General features: G+C 35.7%; 1 protein-coding gene across 11 annotated transcripts; it reads left to right on the top strand.

Annotated features, from left to right (window-relative positions):
* Positions 1–5,585: 5,585 nt before the first annotated feature.
* Positions 5,586–16,640, top strand: LOC18441889 (peroxisomal OPC-8:0-CoA ligase 1). 11 transcript variants are annotated; one of them, XR_016057047.1, is made up of 7 exons: positions 5,586–6,568; positions 12,401–12,590; positions 13,479–13,624; positions 13,697–13,764; positions 14,162–14,225; positions 15,617–15,719; positions 16,415–16,478. XR_016057047.1 is itself a non-coding variant. In XM_088868961.1 (6 exons), exons 1-6 carry the CDS (start codon positions 5,618–5,620, stop codon positions 15,623–15,625), a joined length of 1,428 nt encoding a protein of 475 aa, XP_088725087.1. In that variant the 5' UTR covers positions 5,586–5,617; the 3' UTR covers positions 15,626–15,996. The 11 variants fall into 11 exon arrangements, 6 of the variants coding, with proteins under 6 accessions (XP_088725087.1, XP_088725090.1, XP_088725089.1 ...); XR_016057050.1 differs by lacking the exon at positions 14,162–14,225 and having other exon boundaries at positions 12,417–12,590; positions 16,415–16,640; XR_016057048.1 differs by lacking the exon at positions 14,162–14,225 and having other exon boundaries at positions 16,415–16,640.
* The last annotated feature ends 864 nt before the right edge of the window (positions 16,641–17,504 follow it).

Here is a 17,504-nt window from a genome sequence, read left to right as displayed (position 1 = left end):
AACCTTACCCAAACCATACCCATTGGAAAAGAGAGATACAAGTTTGGATGAAGGATGGGGTTTCTATGAGTCAGTCGACTTATACTGTATATTTGGATAAACGGCAGAAGGATGGGGTTTCTATGAGTCAGCCTACTTATACCGTGTATATGTGTGCCCCCACTTAAACCTGTTTTAAAAATGGATTTTCATCTCAAAATTTTAGAGATTCATAATATAAGTTAAGATTTAAGAGGATCATGAATACCAATAAATATATATATATATATATATATATATATATCAAATTTTAAATATTTTAAATATAATTTTTTAAAAAGAATTTTAGACCGTCTAAAGTTCTAAACTTATTTTAGCCCCGTCGTTTTTTTACATCCATCGTAGTGATAAACCGGGAATAACTTTTCCAGGATAGAATTAAAGCAATCTATGAGAGCCATCACTGTCAAAAAATGTAGACAAAAACTAGGGAAAAAGCTGCCATTTTTGTGATCCCTTAAAAAATAAAAAAATCAACTGTTAAAATATTTATTTTAAAAATTTATCATTTTTAGTTGTATTTTTTTTATTTGTACACATTAATGATTTCTATGTTAGTGATTATATATTCCTTAAAAATTAAAATCAAATTTTATTTCAAAATAAATTATTAAGGGGGGCTGCATTAGTCATAGGACACATAGAAACCATGCCCCCTTAAAGTAGTGAGAATAGTGAGGGACAAGGTTTTCATGTGTCGGCCGACTCATGAAAATATTAGAGATGGAGTTTGGATCCAAAATTTTAGGGATTGATAATTTCTGTCATGGTGAATATAAATTAAATAATAAAATAATTTTTAAAAATACAAATATTTTTGTTGATATATTTTTAGGACCGTCCACTTATATAAGTGGGACCAACATTACCATACATCCATATCCATATTTGATATGGATGTGTGATGCGTCAAGGGACCTAATGTCCCCTACCACATGGAATACTTTTCCACCGGTGAGAACAATTATACAAGTTTACTTGTATGTTTTTTTAAAATGAAAATAATAAATATTATTCTTGGCCCTTGGATATGAGACCGCACGGTTTGGGAATGTACCATTGTCTAAATTTCAATTTCATAGAGCTTTTTTTTTTTTTTTTTTTTTTTTGTAAAAATTGATTTGACACACCCAAGTAATTTATATGAATGTTAACAACGGGTGTAGCCTCCTTCTGCCCACGTGTATAATCCTTTTTAGGAACCGTTCCCATCACCATTGCCGGCACTATTCCTCCAGCACCACAGCCTAGCCACCATTAGTCCTCCACCACCTTTGCTACCTAGTTGCCATTATTGCACCACCACTGCTGCCATCACTATCACTACCACTATTGCCGCCTAATCATCACCATCACTATACCACCACCACTACCACCCTTCTAGTGCCTCGCCGTAACCACCACCGCTGCTCCACTACCACCATCGCTATACTATCACTACCGCATTGCTTGATCTACAACTACCGGCCTACATGATCTCCAACCACCACCACCACTGTTGCATTGTACCACCACTATCCACCATCACCAACTTCACCGCATCATGCCACATAATGAGAATTAATAATTCAAATTTGTGATAATAAAATACTTACCAATAAAAGAGAACCCCATCTTATCAATGGGTTGTGTCAAGAAAGTCATTTCGAAAATAACTTGAGGCTTTGGCAGTATATTGCCAAGTTCGATGATGAGGTATTTGATTCCATTCTCACAAAACGATAAAAGTTCAAAACCCTTTAATTACACAAAGAAAAAAAAAAAAAAAAAATTCGTATAGAACCTTAATTCATCATATTATTTCATGATAGATCATCATTCTATTTTTTTTTCAAACGGCATAAGAAAACTCTAAAGATTTCACCTACCCATTCTTTCTCTTATCTCACTCTTTTATTGATTTTTAACCATAAAAATTATCCCTAACAAATTTTTTTATACAATTTTAACTCAAACTTTTTTAACCATCTTTTCCCCATTTTACCCATTTAAAACGTTTTTGAGTTAAAATGGTATAAAAAGATTTGTTGATGTTAATTTTTATGATAAAAAGTGAATAAAAAATGGAAGGGTTTTTTTGAAAGAAAAACTAAAAAAAAGTCTAACATGAAATAATATGAAATATTAAGATTCTATATGAAATTCTTCCAAAAAAACAACAAAAGCCGGATTGTAACCCCTTGCAATTAAAGTAAATAACATTATCATATGCTTTTCCCACACCTATATAGAAAGTTTAAATGACCAAATTTTATATTTGTGTTCAAATGCAAACATATCATCCATACGGGAGCTTATCGGGAATTCACTCTCTCAAATAGACTTGATATTTTTAGGGTCTCAAATTAGAGGGATATAATCTCTTCAACTTGGCGATCCATCTCCAAAAAAAATAAAATAAAAAATCACGTATTTTTATCACCTCAAAAAAAATAAAAAGCAAAAAACAAGCAATCATATTTAAACTAGGGGAGGCAACACCTTTCAGGTCCAAAATTTGGACCCATATCGGAAACCGAGGTCAGATCTACATGTTGGGTCCCGGGTTTGGTTGGGTCAATCGCGACCTTATGATTGTGAGCTTCTTTTTTGTCTTTTTTTTTTACCATCATATACCCATATTATTGGCAACATTTATATTATTGTACCACATTTATGAATACCCACATAGTACATATACCTACATTCCTTACTGTTTTACGCAATAACTAGAAATTCATAAGAAACAAATGTATTGGCAACATTTATGAATACCTACATATTACCCGTATTATTTGGGTCCGGTTTTGGCCTAGCCCTGACCTTTCAGATCCAAAATTTGGAACCATACCCAGATACGAGGTTGGGTCTATCCATCGGGTCTCGGGTCCGGTCGGATCTTGCTACCTCTAATTTAAATGATTAAAAGATTCATTTTGTTTTAAAACACTAGCCTGGTGATTTGGTTCCCTAAATTTCAAATGGCAAAAGTCCTAATAACTAAGAGAGTGTATAGTTTGCCCCCTTGGGAGGGCGCCACATGGTTATCGCTTTTCACTATTATGTTGCCCTAAAGTGTACCTGCATACCATCCTCTTGTAGCGTCATACAATTTGTTTACTAGCATTAAAGACTTAATATTGTTAACGATTTGTGACCTCCCTCCTCTTTTTCTTTTTTCTTTTTTTGTTTCTTTTTGACAAGATCAAATAACTTTTGTTGTTAGAGACTGAGTAGCATAAGGAATTAAATCGTCAGAATAATACAAAGAAGACAAAGAATAACCAAGTGTAATGAAATACCATTTATTTGTGGTACAAGGTGGTCACAATTAATTTTGATTATTGGATGTGAAATTCGATTGCATTTATTCCATTGACCAAGCTCAAACTTAAAAAAAAAAAAATCTCGTACTTTATGACACACCTAAGTTATCAGATTTCACATCGGATGGCTATAAATAATTGTGAACTTCTTGTATCAAAGGTAAATAGTTCATTGTATACAATCCTTATTAAAAATAACTAGTCTTATAGTACACAACATTTTGTAATCCAACGGTAAATTGACTAGGGCCAGTATGACAATCCTTTTCTACAGGGGGAGAATAAAAAAGGTGTGGTTTGTATAAGGTTGAGACATTAAACAATCAAATTAAGGTGCAACCACAAACTTTGTCATGAGATGCAATTTTGGTGTTGAAAATATTTATGATGGTGTGAGAATTTATTTTATAGCTAATTGTTCAAATCAAGCAAATCTATAAATGCATCAAAACCCTAAGAATATATGGTCCAATTAATTTGTTTTAAGATGTATTATTTTTATGACTTGAAATTTATTTTTTTTGTTCATATCTATATGTCTTGATGTCGAGATGTTGAATTAGATAGTTTCCTAATATCAAACAACCATAGAGGTGTACCTAAATTCTATATTTTAAAGTGCCAACCTTTAATTTTTTAAATAAAAAATATAATCGATAGGGTTATCGGCCAAGTGGGCAAAAAATTGTAGAAATAAGAGATGAAAAACATGTAAAGTGGTCCAAAAGTGAATATGCAAAGCAAAAGATAGTATGAAAGGATCCAAAAATGAATATACAAAGCAAAAGATAGTATAAAAGGCTTGCACTCTATCATAGAAACAAATAAGAAAAGGCACTCTTTCAAATCCACCAAAAGATTAGGGCAAAAGTTGCATATACCCAAATTAAACCCATCAGGCCTAAACATAGAAAGCAACAAAACTGAAGTATCCTTCCTCCTCAATCAGCACGACTTTCAGTTTCGAATCTTTCTAAAAAAAAGATCCCTAAGAGAAAACTCCAAGAGTTTATTTTAAGAGTAAACAAAGATCGAGGGCTTTTTATGCGACCCAACCATACGTGACCCTGGGTCTCGACCATCCGATCCGAGTAGGTGGTTGATATGGCTTAAGTCACAATGTCACAACCTAGCACTTAACCGGGTCTCAACCATCAGATCTAGGTAGGTGGTTGATATGGCTTAAGACAAAATGTCACAACTTAGTATTTAATCGTTAGATATCGATCACACAACTCATAGTTTTTTGTTTTTTAATTTTATTCTACAAATAATTTTACAAAATTTGGGGCTCATAGTTTTTTATTTTTGTTCTACAAATAATTTTGAAGCAAAATTTAGGGATGCATAGATATGATATAGGCGCACATGATAAAAACAATAATAAAATATTTCCAATGATAAAAAATTACCAAAACACCTCTAAAAATAGTATGGGCATCGTGGTCATTTATTTTTATAAAAAATATTTGTTTTTAATTTTTTCCATGTTCGTTTTAATTTTAGGGAAAATATGGTATAAACCCCTAATTCTATCTTATTTCATGATATACCCTCTTTTTATTATTTTTTTCAAGCAGCATAAGAAACCCTTCTCAAGTATTTTACCGTACCCCTTCATCTCTTCTCTCCAACGGTAATTCACTTTTGACTACAAAAACTACCCCCAACAAATTGTTTTATTTCATCTCAATTCAAAAACTTTTTTAACTCTGTTGGAAATAAATGAGAAGGAATAAAACAATTTGTTAAGGCTAATTTTTATGGCCAAAAATAAATAAATGTAGAAAAAAAGAGATATGAAGGTACATTGAAATGCTTGAGGGTTTTTTTATACAAATTTAATAATATGAGAATTATGGGTATGTAAGAAATTTTTTCTTAATTTTATAGTGGGATGCCGACAATTTCATCCAAAAATATATTGTAGAAAAATAAAAAATAAAAAATATTTGAGTCATTGTGGTGTAATATTTGACTCTGTGGTGTAAACAATTGTTCGATTCAGATCGACCAGCTAAGAAGTGGGGTTTGCTGGTGTCATACGGAAACACTTCCCAATAAGAGTTATTGGACTTCACTTCCATTAATCTTTCATCAAGGAACCAGGAGAGAGAGAGAGAGTGTGTGTTTAAACATGGATGAGAGAGGGAGTTTTAAACACAGATTAGAGAGAGATCTCAAATGAGAGACGGGAGACAGTAGTAGATTAGAGAGAGGGAGACGGTAGTAGATTAGATCGTAGAGAGAGAGAGGGTCCTCCCCCTTCATCCATGGACCCAAAAAGCGGCTTCTGCAGAGACAACAACACATTCTACAGCCTCCGCCCCACGCCCAATCTCCCTCCTCTCGGCCTCACATCATACATTTTCTCTCTCATCCCCAACCCCCCTCTCTCCTCCCCCGCCCTTGTCGACGCCTCCGCCAAATCCCACCTCTCGTATGGCGATCTCCGATCACTGGTCTCCTCCATCTCTTTCTCTCTTCAATCCGAGTTTGCCATTCAAAAAGACGATGTCGTCCTCATTCTCTCTCCTCCTTCAATCTATGTCCCAATAATATATCTCTCCTTTCTCTCTCTAGGAGCCATTATCTCCCCTTCCAACCCAGTAAGCACCAAGTCTGAGATAGAGCACCAAATCCAAATCTCTAAACCAGTCCTCATTTTTTCTCACTCCTCAACAGCTCACAAAATCCCAGCCCAAAACCGAGTCATCTTGATCGATTCGCACAAGTTCCACCGACTCATTGAATCGCCGAGATCGAGCCCAAAAAGGGTCACAATCGAACCAGATGATCCTGCAACGATCCTCTACTCCTCGGGTACAACAGGTGGAGTCAAGGGCGTCATTTTGACACACAGAAATTACACTGCGGTACTGGCGGAGCTCTGGGCGGCGAGGGTCGAGAAGCGGACGTGCTTGTTCATAACGGTGCCGATATTTCACGTCTTCGGTTTTACCGCTTGCTTGAAGGGGTTGGCGTTTGGGGAGACGGTGGTTCTGATGGGGGAGGGGACGTTTGAGGTGAGGTTTGTGTGCCGGGCGGTGGAGGAGTGGAGGGTCACTCATTTGGCGGCGGCGCCGCCCGTTTTGGCGGCAATTGGTAGAGGAGACGAGGCCGTGGGTTTTGACTTGGGGAGTTTGGAGGTGGTGGGCAGCGGCCTTGGGAAGGAGGTGATCGGGAGGTTCAGAGCGAGGTTTCCATGGCTCAGGGTTGTCCAGGTAATAGTGGCTCAATATCGGTGTAATATTTTAGTCGAATTTTTATAGGAAAATTGTTTCATGAGTCAGGCCGCAAGAGGCCGCTGACTTACAACCGTCCATCCTTAGGATGGACGTTTTCGCAAAAGTATTATTGTCCATTAGATATAGATGGTGCATAAAAAATATTAAAATATATATTTTTAATTTTAAAAGTTTATTTTTGGCATATTTATGATCATCTTGACCTAGATAATGAATTAAAAAAAAAAAAAATATCATTTAAAGTGAATTTTAGTGGGGGGCGGCATATGTACATACAAGTCGGCCGACTCATAGAAACCCATCCATTTTTAAATGGGCAAGGCTGGTAATGGGCCTGGTAGCCTGCTTGGTCGGTGACCCTAGAAAGGTGGGGTCTGGGCTACAAAATATGGCCCGAGGACCTGGCTAGGGCCTAGGCACCATAGTCTTAAGACTAGCCAGACCCAACTAGTATTTTTATTTATTTTGACTACGGCTAGCTTGGCCCGGTCCAATCTGGGTTGGGTTAGGGCCTGTCCTAGAGGACCCAGATCAAGGTAGCTGGGCCTAGGCCCGCACATCTTGCCGGCCCTAGTTATACACACGAATCTTCTCTTTGTTGTCAATCTCAATGGGTGGTCAAGATGCTTAATTTAGAATGCCCCGCCTCTGAATTTAGTTTTATTTTTGCTTTTTTCTACAAATCATATGGACTGCTTTTTTCTACAAATCATATTGACTCAAGTAGAGAGGGACGTACCCTATTTTCACAAGTACACATCTTAAAAATATGAAACAAAATGTTTCATCTAAAATAAAAACCGTGCTCCATAGGACTATTCGTCTTTGTGATAAGGAGGTCACAGTTATTCTTGGCCAATAGATATTAAGTTGGATGGTTTGGAGTGCATCACAAAGTTTTAGAATTCTTTTGTCTTTTAACATTGAGTTTAGTCAATAACACTTTTACAACCATTAAATTTCAAATTTGAAAGACAAGAGTGATTGTGACTTTCTTGTATCAAAAATAAATAATCTCCCCTTAAATTATAAGGGTACTATAGTTTGAGATTGGTTGCAAAATGACCATTTATTTTTTTATACAAGGAGGCCATAATCATTTTTGTCATTTAGATATCAAAATGTGCGGTTGTAAAAGTGTCACTAATTAGACACAAAGTTCAAAAAATAATTTCTCAAACTTCGTGACTCACCCAAGCCATCTAATTTGAATGAGAATAGTTGTGATTTCCTTGTATAAAAGATAAATAATATTTTATCTAGATATATTTTTCTAAGGGAACCCTATTGGAGTAGTTGCAAGTTAATTATAAAAATAAATTAAAGACAACCCTAGTGCAGGGATAGACACTGCAGTTACAATCGCTGCTGTTCACCCAGCGATGGTACGATAATGATCTTATATCATGTTCTGCCCATGACAACATGGGGAATTGCGGATCATAGTTGACAGTCTTGTGTTTGAGATATTGTATTATGATATATGTGACTATGGAAACCTATAAGCCTATAATCATGTATGAAACTATTGGATAGACCATTGAAGAAGTGCTAGGCTGACTTGCCCAGACTCGGCCCCTGGCCGAGCCAAGTATCCCAGTACCACTTGGATGTACTAAAAAGATAAAAAATAAAATATTTGTAAACTTGCAGGATCAATGTATAAAAGTTATATATGCAATTTGGATGTGTTTAACATGCCTTTGTGAATTTTTATCGTCATATTTTTGTATTTTCTTTTGGAATATGTCTAACTATAAGTCAATTTTATCTAAATCCGTTTTCCTTATTTAGATTCTTTGAGTTTTTTTTATTTGTTTCACTTTTAAAGTTTTAATTTTAATATTTAACATTATTTTTTAATTTCTTTTTAAAAAATTTTGGAGCATTTTTAGCCAGTAAGTTACTGGGCTGAGTCCACTCAAACTTCTTTTGAGTTACTTGGGTCAGCCAGGGATGAGTCAAGTCTGGGTCTATCCAGGACAACTTGTTATCAACTGATAATAGGCTTTCCATGGTCACGTGGATCAGCAAAAAAAGAGCTACAAAAGGGCATCTTTTTTGGATATTTTACAAAGAGACCATTTATCTTTTGTATATGAAGGTCACAATCATTTTTGTCCCTTAAATTTCAAAATGAGTGGTTGTAAGAGTGTCATTGAATAGTCACAAAGTTACAAAAAACAAAAATCTTAGACTTCGTGACTCACCCGAAGCCATCCCATTTGACATTTAATGAGTGTGAATGATTGTGACCTCCATGTACAAAAGATAATTGGTCTCTTTGTAGACAATCCCTATTTTTTTGTACATGGAGGTCACAATCATTTCCATTTATTAGATGTCTTGAATGGCTTGGGGTGAATCACAAAGTCCGAGAATTTCTTTTTTCGAACTTTGTGTTTATTCAATGACACTCTTACAACCACCTATTTTGAAATTTAAGAGAACAATGATTGTGACCTTCATGTACAAAAGATAAATGGTCTCTTTGTAGACAATCCCCAAAAAATAAATGGTCTCTTTGTAGACAATCCCTTGTATATATTGGACTTTTTTCTTTTCGTACGTCATGATGATGTGAAATTTGGTGGCCACGGATGTGTTATAAGGTCCCAGAATTTTTTTTCACTGTTTTGTGTATCAGTGGTGCGTTACTAACTACTAGATTTTACATCCAAAGGCTAAAAACAATTGTGGCTTTCTTATAAAATAGATAAATAATTTTATTCTTTCTTGTGCTATAGGATATCATTTTTTATCTTTTAGAAAAAATTATCAAAATACACCTAACTTTTTAACAATTTATCCTTTTCAATTATTCCAACTCCAACTCATAGTCATGTGTATTTTGAAATTAAATCCCAAAAATATGGGTAAAATACTAATAGTTGATGTCCTATATGTATTTTGATAAACTCGTAAACTTGTGAAGGTCATTTTCTTCGTTTTCCCTAACTTATTGCTTTTTTAAATATTCAAAATGGTTTTATAAGGCTGCAGCCCTATCAAAGTAAGTAAAGCCTCACCCTAAAACTAACCGAAAATTGCACTTGTGACGTTTGAAAACCTTCAAATTGATCATCTCGGCCTTGAACATTATAGTTGTGAAAAAAATTTCGGATTTCAAGCTCTAAAAATAGTGTATATTACACATTATTTAGATCGTCCATTTCACCCTAAAAATAAGTATTCATGGATCCGTAAGATCTATATTTTTTTAAGCTTCAAATTTCATAGTCGGTGTTGGAAATTGATTTTAGAGCCATCATGGAGATTTTCGATGCCCAAAATGCTCTCTGAATGAGGATTCGAGATGAGGCTTTACTTTGATTTCTTAGAGGCCCGGGCCTTATAAAATCGAAAGTGCAATCCGAATGAGGATTCGAGATAAGGCTTTATTTTGATTTCATAGAGGCCCAGGCCTTATAAAACATAAAGTAGAGATTCACCTCAAAGCCTTATCTGAAAAACACTTCAGGCATAAGAAATCTTTTTGATGGCTTTAAAATCTATTTCCATCATCGATTATAAAATTTGTAGCTCAAAAAATGGTACAGATCTTGCAAATTTGTGAAAATTTAGAAATAGATGGTCTAGATGATGTGTTACAAGATACATTATTTTTAGGACTTGAAATTTTATTTTTTTTAACAACTGTAATAGTGAAGGTCATGATGATTTATTTGAAGTTTTTTTGACACTGAAAGTAGAATTTTTTTTGTAAGTTTTGAGGCGAAGCATTAGTTTTTCTCATAAGGCTTAATCGTTTTTTTGGGAGGGTAAATCAGTGGGATTTGGGTCATGGCCCTTTTTCATTAGTAATAAGGAAATGGAAGTACAAAGCTTTATGTTACGATTCTTTCATATTTATCCCAGCCATACTAGAAGAAATGAGAGGATAAAAAATCTGGATTTTGGCCAAGTAATCTGCCACTATGTTTGCCTGGTGATGTATGTGTGAGATTCTCCCGGAATGACTCGCACGATGGTAAGAGCAATTGGATGCAAAGTTACGAAGACTCCAAAGAGGTTTATGTTGACCCAAAATGGAGTTCATGAGGATCTGTGAGCCACTTTGATACCAAAGGGGAAGCATTACATCTCTATAGCCAGCTGGATACTTCTCTAGAGAGCTGAAAATTCAGCAACATTATTGGTTGTACGGCCCAAAGGATCAGGAAAAGCAGCAAGGAACCCCCCATGTCATTCTTGATAGTACCGTCACAGCCAGTTACTCCAAGGTTGCCAAGGGACGAGCAATCAATATTGTATTTATAGTGATACACTGGGGCAGGAGATCGCGAAATTAGAATGGAGGCTTTGGGCTTCATCAGTCACCATTGGTTTTTAGATTCAGTTTATGCCTTTCTGATGTGTGAAAGGTCCATTCTTTCACATTTGTTAGACCCACAACAAAAGAGGAGATGCAATGCAACAACTGTTCTCTTCTGGTTTCTTCCCTTTGAAGACATGGCATGTCGTTCAGTCTAGATGAACCATGTTGTAGTACAGAACATACACATTTCTTAGGCCTGCCAATCTGTACCGAAACTTGACCCATTTGGCAAAAATGTCAGCTGTGGACTGCTTGAGTAATATAGTTTTGCCAAATCTTTAAAGGATAGACCTCCAGAGTATTGCCAAAAAGGACCATTGCATAATAGTGTGGTTAGAAGTTTCCTTCACTTAGAGTGATAGGGGGCAAGTAGACCTAGGGCCATCTGGCATTAAGGGAAAGCCATGTGAACCATTTTACTCTGGGATGAGTTGGTGCAGACTAGAGAGTTTTAAAGATAGGTTGTACGGGCCCATTTGCAGATCTGATTTCATGCACTCCTGACTGAGAAATTACCATCCGTAGAGTGAATACATACTAGTTGATCCACTGACATATAGGGACTAAGGAAGGATGTAGGATTGAACCTCACCCCAGGCGCAATAAGAGAGACAGAAGTAGGTAGAGGTAGGGACCAACTCTAGGGTGAGGCCATCAAGTAATTAGACACTTTATACTTGGCAAGGGCGCTTAGGTCATTTGTGGATGTTACTGTCATAGTTCTTCCATATGGATCTATCTGAAATCCCCGGGTCTCACTGATCTCTGTGGACAAATCAAATATTAGTGGTTTTTATGTTTATTAGGTGTTTATAATTTCAAATTGTATTGTTTAAGACTATTTACCTTGAGCACAAGACCACACAATCAACCATAACCGTCATATGTAAAATCTAATAGTATGTGGTGTGTCTCTGTGATCAAAACGTTCTCAATTGACGTTTTAAGTATTGTCAATGTGATATCGTGCTCGATTTTACAGCTAATGGCCAAGATTGATTTTGATCTCCCATATTAAAATTATGAAGGTGATTCATTTTCTAATATTGCAAGATTTGTGTTGAAGAACCCAAATATTAGTAAGTATTAGTGGGGTATATTGTTGTTTAAAAAACAAGTGAGATATATCTTATTTCTTAAAAATCCCCCAATGTTTTCAATTTATTTTTTATATGGATTATTTTGGCAACCCACTTTTTAATATACCTCTGAAAAAATGCAAACAGATTCAGGTCTCAAAGCCCAGCTCACACATTCAAAAAGAGAATTGAGAAACTAGCAGTTATTGTTTTTTTGGGGATATGGGTTTTGGGAAGAAAAAAAATAAGTATACAAGTACAGCACATTCCAGGTTCAAAGCCCACCTTACACATTCAAAAAAAGAAAAGCGAAACTAGCCGTTGTTGTTCTGGTCGGGATATGAGTTGTGACAAGAAAAAAGAACAAAAAACACTAAGTCGTTTTCGTAGAGATATGGACTGACAGAGACCAGTGGAGGAATATATCGAACCTTGACTCCCGAAGAATGCCTGCGATATGGGTCATCTGGTCGACTATCAGGAGGCTTTGAAGTGAGGATTGTAGACCCGAACACACTGCAACCCTTACCTCCATGTCACAAAGGAGAGCTATGGGTCAGAGGACCCACTATCATGAAAGGTAATCATCTCTCTCCTTTTTGGTTCCTGCGACCATGATTTGGAATTTAGCTGAATTTGAACTAAAATTGGTGGAATTCCGATCTTTGTTCTTGATCTACATGGGATTGTTGGCTTGAGTGAAGCACCAAAATGTGGTATTTAAGGGATGTTTGCTGAATTCATGATGAGGTTTCAAAAGACATTCAGGCAATTGTGGTTATTTAGACCTTATATCCTTCAAATTCAGCTGTCTTTTTGAACTTTGAGTGATTTAGACCGAGTTCAAGGACCAATTTTAGCTTAAATTTGAGTGATTCAACTTTGGTTGATTTCAGCTGATTCTAGATGGTTTGCATTCAAAGTGCTCATATCCCATTTATTTTGTTTTCACTCAGCTCAATTTTGACAAAACTGTAGATTGACGTGTCTAAGATCACCTATAGCAAATTGTAATGCATTCTTTTCGTAATAACTACTTTATGAAATTCATTTAGCTTGCTAGTTTAGTCCCTAACTGCTCAATCCAAGCCAAAATTATATTTCAAATTCTGCCTTACCTCTAATATGTTTTTTTTCAAAATTTTATTGCATATTCTATCCAATTTTCATGGGACCCCTCCAAATTTCCTTGTACCCCCAAATTTCCTCTTAAGACAATAAATTTTTAAACTGAAGACTTGTGCACTCCATAGTTTGGTCAGTGAGCTGCGATTGCAGTATGTTAGCCACAACATTAAAATATATGCAGGCATACATATTGGATATGACATCATTTTCTGTATGATTTTAGACCTGTTCTCGAAGGCAATGAGGAAACCCTTTATCCAATATTGGTGCATTGATGTAGCCAAGAAAACAGTATTGGTACATCATAGGTTTGGACCATGATAAGAATCATATAATGCAGGTTACATAGGGAATGAAGAAGCAACCACTTCTATATTGGATTCAGAGGGATGGCTAAAGACAGGAGATCTCTGTTATATAGACAACGAAGGCTACCTCTTCGTAGTTGACAGGTTAAAGGAATTGATCAAATACAAAGCGTACCAAGTAATAATACTTATTAGATGCTCTCTCTCTCTCTCTATCTCATATGATGCCGTCTTGAATCCATGCATACAGGTTGCCCCTGCAGACTTGGAAGGCATACTACTTTCTCACCTGGAAATTGCGGATGCTGCTGTAGTTCCGTAAGTGCTTGAATTTCCCTTTCTCTGTCCTCTCCTCCTAGGCGTGCTTGTTTTGCCCTTTAAGAGAAAGGGTCACAATGAAGGCAACCTAACCTGTATGCAACATTTACAGTAGTATCTTGCAAAACTGATTGTGTAAAAGCAAATTCCTCTTAAATCCAATCCAATTCCTTTCCCCCATTCTTCTTCCGTAAAAGAAACTAATTACCTCTCTAGTCTCATAAACATACAAAATTTGCAAAAAAGTGCAGACTCTGATTTGAGAGGGAAAATTTATACTGTATTCCTCATTTTGTATTCATCGAAAAGTTTCTAGGAACCATATAGAATGCGCACTGTGAGTAGAATGTATGGTGTTTTGATCAACCATCAACCGTCTGTAGTTATCAATGGGCAGGGGAGATAAGTGGTTCTACTGTCAAAAAAAATGGATGGGGCATCTATTCATACACCATTTGTTGGTAAGTGCAAACAGTCTAAAACCATATTTATAATGAATAGAAGATATTTCCCCATGTTCTAACCTTTGAATAACAAGGTTGTAATTATAGGAAAGAGGTTGGCTTAGATAGTAATTTTTTTGAAACGGTTGGGATACAAATCTTTGTTAAAATTTTTAAAATAAATCTAGCATCTCACTAATTACCTATAAAATGAAATTAGTACTATTATTGTTTTAAAATGCTCCGAACTCCCCCAGTCTCAATATCGATTTCCTTATTTGCCGTATATAAAAGCCCCTTGAAATAAGAGTCCCTTGAAATATTCATAATTTTGTACTGTTTACTTTATAATACTTCCCACTAAAAGGAAATACATCATATTTGTGTACAAAATATATGGAACATTGTATGCTTTCATAGATGTGCAAAATCCAGAAAATGTATGAAATCCTCCATATTGGAAGAAGTGTGGGACAAGTGAATCTCTCACATCCCACTTGTAGCGTTTCTTCCAGATAAATGTCAGAGCTGATCTTATCGAATTAGTGACGCATTCTGTTCTGGTACTTGGAATCAAATCAAAGACATTTGATACTTCTTTTATCATTAGAGAAAGAATCTGATCCTTAATGACTGATAGTCTCGGTCAGAATCGGGTGAACTTACATGCATGAAATCCTCCTTGTATTGTTGTATTGTAATATGCATTGACACCCATTAGAGAGAGAATCTGACCCTTAAATGACTGATAGTCTCAGTCAGAATCAGGTAAACTTATTTACATGAAGTCCTCCTTGTATTGTAATATGCATTGACACCCATAATTTAGTCAATATGGGTCCTCACCATCTAGCAATATATGGTGTTCCTTGTAGTTGCTCTAGATGGTGACGACATTATTTATTGTGAACCCTATTAGGTTAATTAGATAGAGGGATGGAAATAATTGCACAAAATTGAACATCTATACAATACCTTCCTTATGTGACATGTTGGGATCACTTAGCTACTATGTTAACAGAGGCAAGGACAGTGCATACCCTGGAAGAGTTAGGAAATATTAAATCTGGTGTTTTGTAAATTTTTATATTTAATAATTTCTTTTCTGGCAGTACTTTCATGCGCCTGTTTATATTTTCAATCTTCCTTTCAGAAAACTGTGTAGAAGTTAGAACTCCCTTGCTAAGGATCCAATCCCTTTGATAGATTCTTTTCGTTTTGTATTTGGAAAATAAGAGAGGATTCCCTCCCTAAAATATTGTTTGCACATTGGAGGCTATTTTTAGTTTCTCTCCTGAAAAATAGAGAAAATAAAGAAAATTGTTACCAGTTCACCTCACATTTATGCGTGCTGCTGCATATCATGTATATGGATTTTATTGATGGTGATGATGATGATGAATTGGCAGGTATCCTGACGAGGAAGCTGGGTAAATACCCATGGCGTTTGTGGTCAGAAAGCCCCACAGTATCCTTAATGAAGCCCAAGTTATGGACTTTGTAGCACAACAGGCATTTTTCTTAATCCTAACACTCGCTAATTGATTTTGGCTTTACCTACACTTCTTCTTCTTGTTCTTCTTGATCAAGAAGAACAAAATTCATCAAGAACTACACTCTACCTTTGTATCTGTTAATTTGAGCGTGTGTAAGTTGGGTAACATGGGCACAGGTTACAGCACATGTTGAAACTTAAAGGACATGACAATTGTGTCTCAAATTTTTGAAGACACTTTTACTAAACTGTTTCTATTGAAATAACTATAAAAGCTTTTAATGTTACTTAAAATTCCTCCTATCACTCCTAGATGATGCACAGATTTGTCATGTCTTGAACACAAAATTTAATGTTGTTGTTTCTATCTGTGTCAAATGCTGACACTCACTTCTGTGTCCTTGTAACATAGATGCAATGAATATGTAAATCCCTGAATGTATGTGTTCATAACTTGGGGATAGGCAAGCTTTCCAGTTGTGATGATGTGCATATGTTTTTGTATAGGTGGGCCTAATTTTCTTTCTTCTCAACAGGGATTTTTCTATAGCATTGTTTATGTGATTGGATGCCCTGTCTCTTCACAAAAATAATAGAAATTTGGCTGTGTTTTCTTTGTTCTTTCCTTTATTGGATAGGTTGAGTTCCCTCTATTCTCACTCTCTTTTCTACTTTCTTCTAATGTTTGATGTTCACATTTCTTTTCGGGCAGGTCGCTCCGTACAAGAGGATTCGGAGGATAGTGTTCACAAATTCAATACCCAAAACTCCTGCAGGCAAACTGCTTAGGAAGGACCTCATTCAACGTGCTCTTGCAATGCCTGCTTCCAAATTGTAGTGTTTTCTCTGTTCATATTGGAGAACTAGCATCTTTCATTTGTGTGAAAAGTAAATAATGGTTTCTTCCCTTGTTGAGAATGAAGATGAAAAATTTGGAATCTCTGGTGCAAATAAAAGTTTAGAATTAAATAATACTAGCTAGTGGCATGGGCATTGCACGAAGCTGTAGTTTACAAAAAATATTTGATTTCTTTCATAAATTTTAGTTTCTTTTATATTTTTTTAAAGTAATTTACATCCTGATAATGCAATTGCATTCCAAACTAATTGGGTTTTCAATGTTATTAAAAAGTTCGTATCTAAGGAAAAACTCAAGGCATACGTATTCAGGGGTGCAAGTGCCACAACATAACGTTTTGAGTTATATTCTTATCACACTGGTCGGAGACTTCTTCCCCATTGATCAACTAAAAAAAACCAATTCTATCTGACTATTTTATCTGAAATTTAAGGTCACACATGTTTGGTTCTTGGCTTCTTGCTGTAAGTGTGAAATACATTACCCAAGAATGACTTTTTCCATAGAAAGGCCGCATTCATGTGAAAACACATCCCTATTTCATTGAGGTGCAGAAATGCTTCCCGAGCTTCCTTTTCCTAACAGACCCGAGATAAAACTAGGGATAAAATTTGTATTCCAAGTTTTGTGGGAACATCCTTGAGTAGCACAATAACAAATATGAAAATACGGGTCTTGGATATGGACCCCAAATTTTTTAAATTTTACACATTTTTGGAAAATATTTTTTCCCATATCGCAATATTTTTCTTCAAAAAGATCGAAAGCTCCTGCATACCAAGTTAGGCCACCAACCATCCAACTTAGTTGGAGTAGTCTTCCAATCATTACCGTCAACTAAGTTGGACGGTTGGTCGTTAAAGTTTATATGGGGCATGCCTCCATATAACCGTTGTTTTTACATCTAATATTCTAAGTCTATGAAACCTGGGGTAGACGTAAT

The sequence above is a fragment of the Amborella trichopoda genome, chromosome 6 (genome assembly GCF_054954075.1).
Source record: "Amborella trichopoda isolate Santa Cruz 75 chromosome 6, AtrichopodaSantaCruz75HAP2 v2.0, whole genome shotgun sequence".
Lineage (NCBI taxonomy): Eukaryota > Viridiplantae > Streptophyta > Magnoliopsida > Amborellales > Amborellaceae > Amborella > Amborella trichopoda.
The sequence above is the reverse complement of the archived record's forward strand: the minus strand, read 5'-3'. Positions and strand labels throughout refer to the sequence as shown.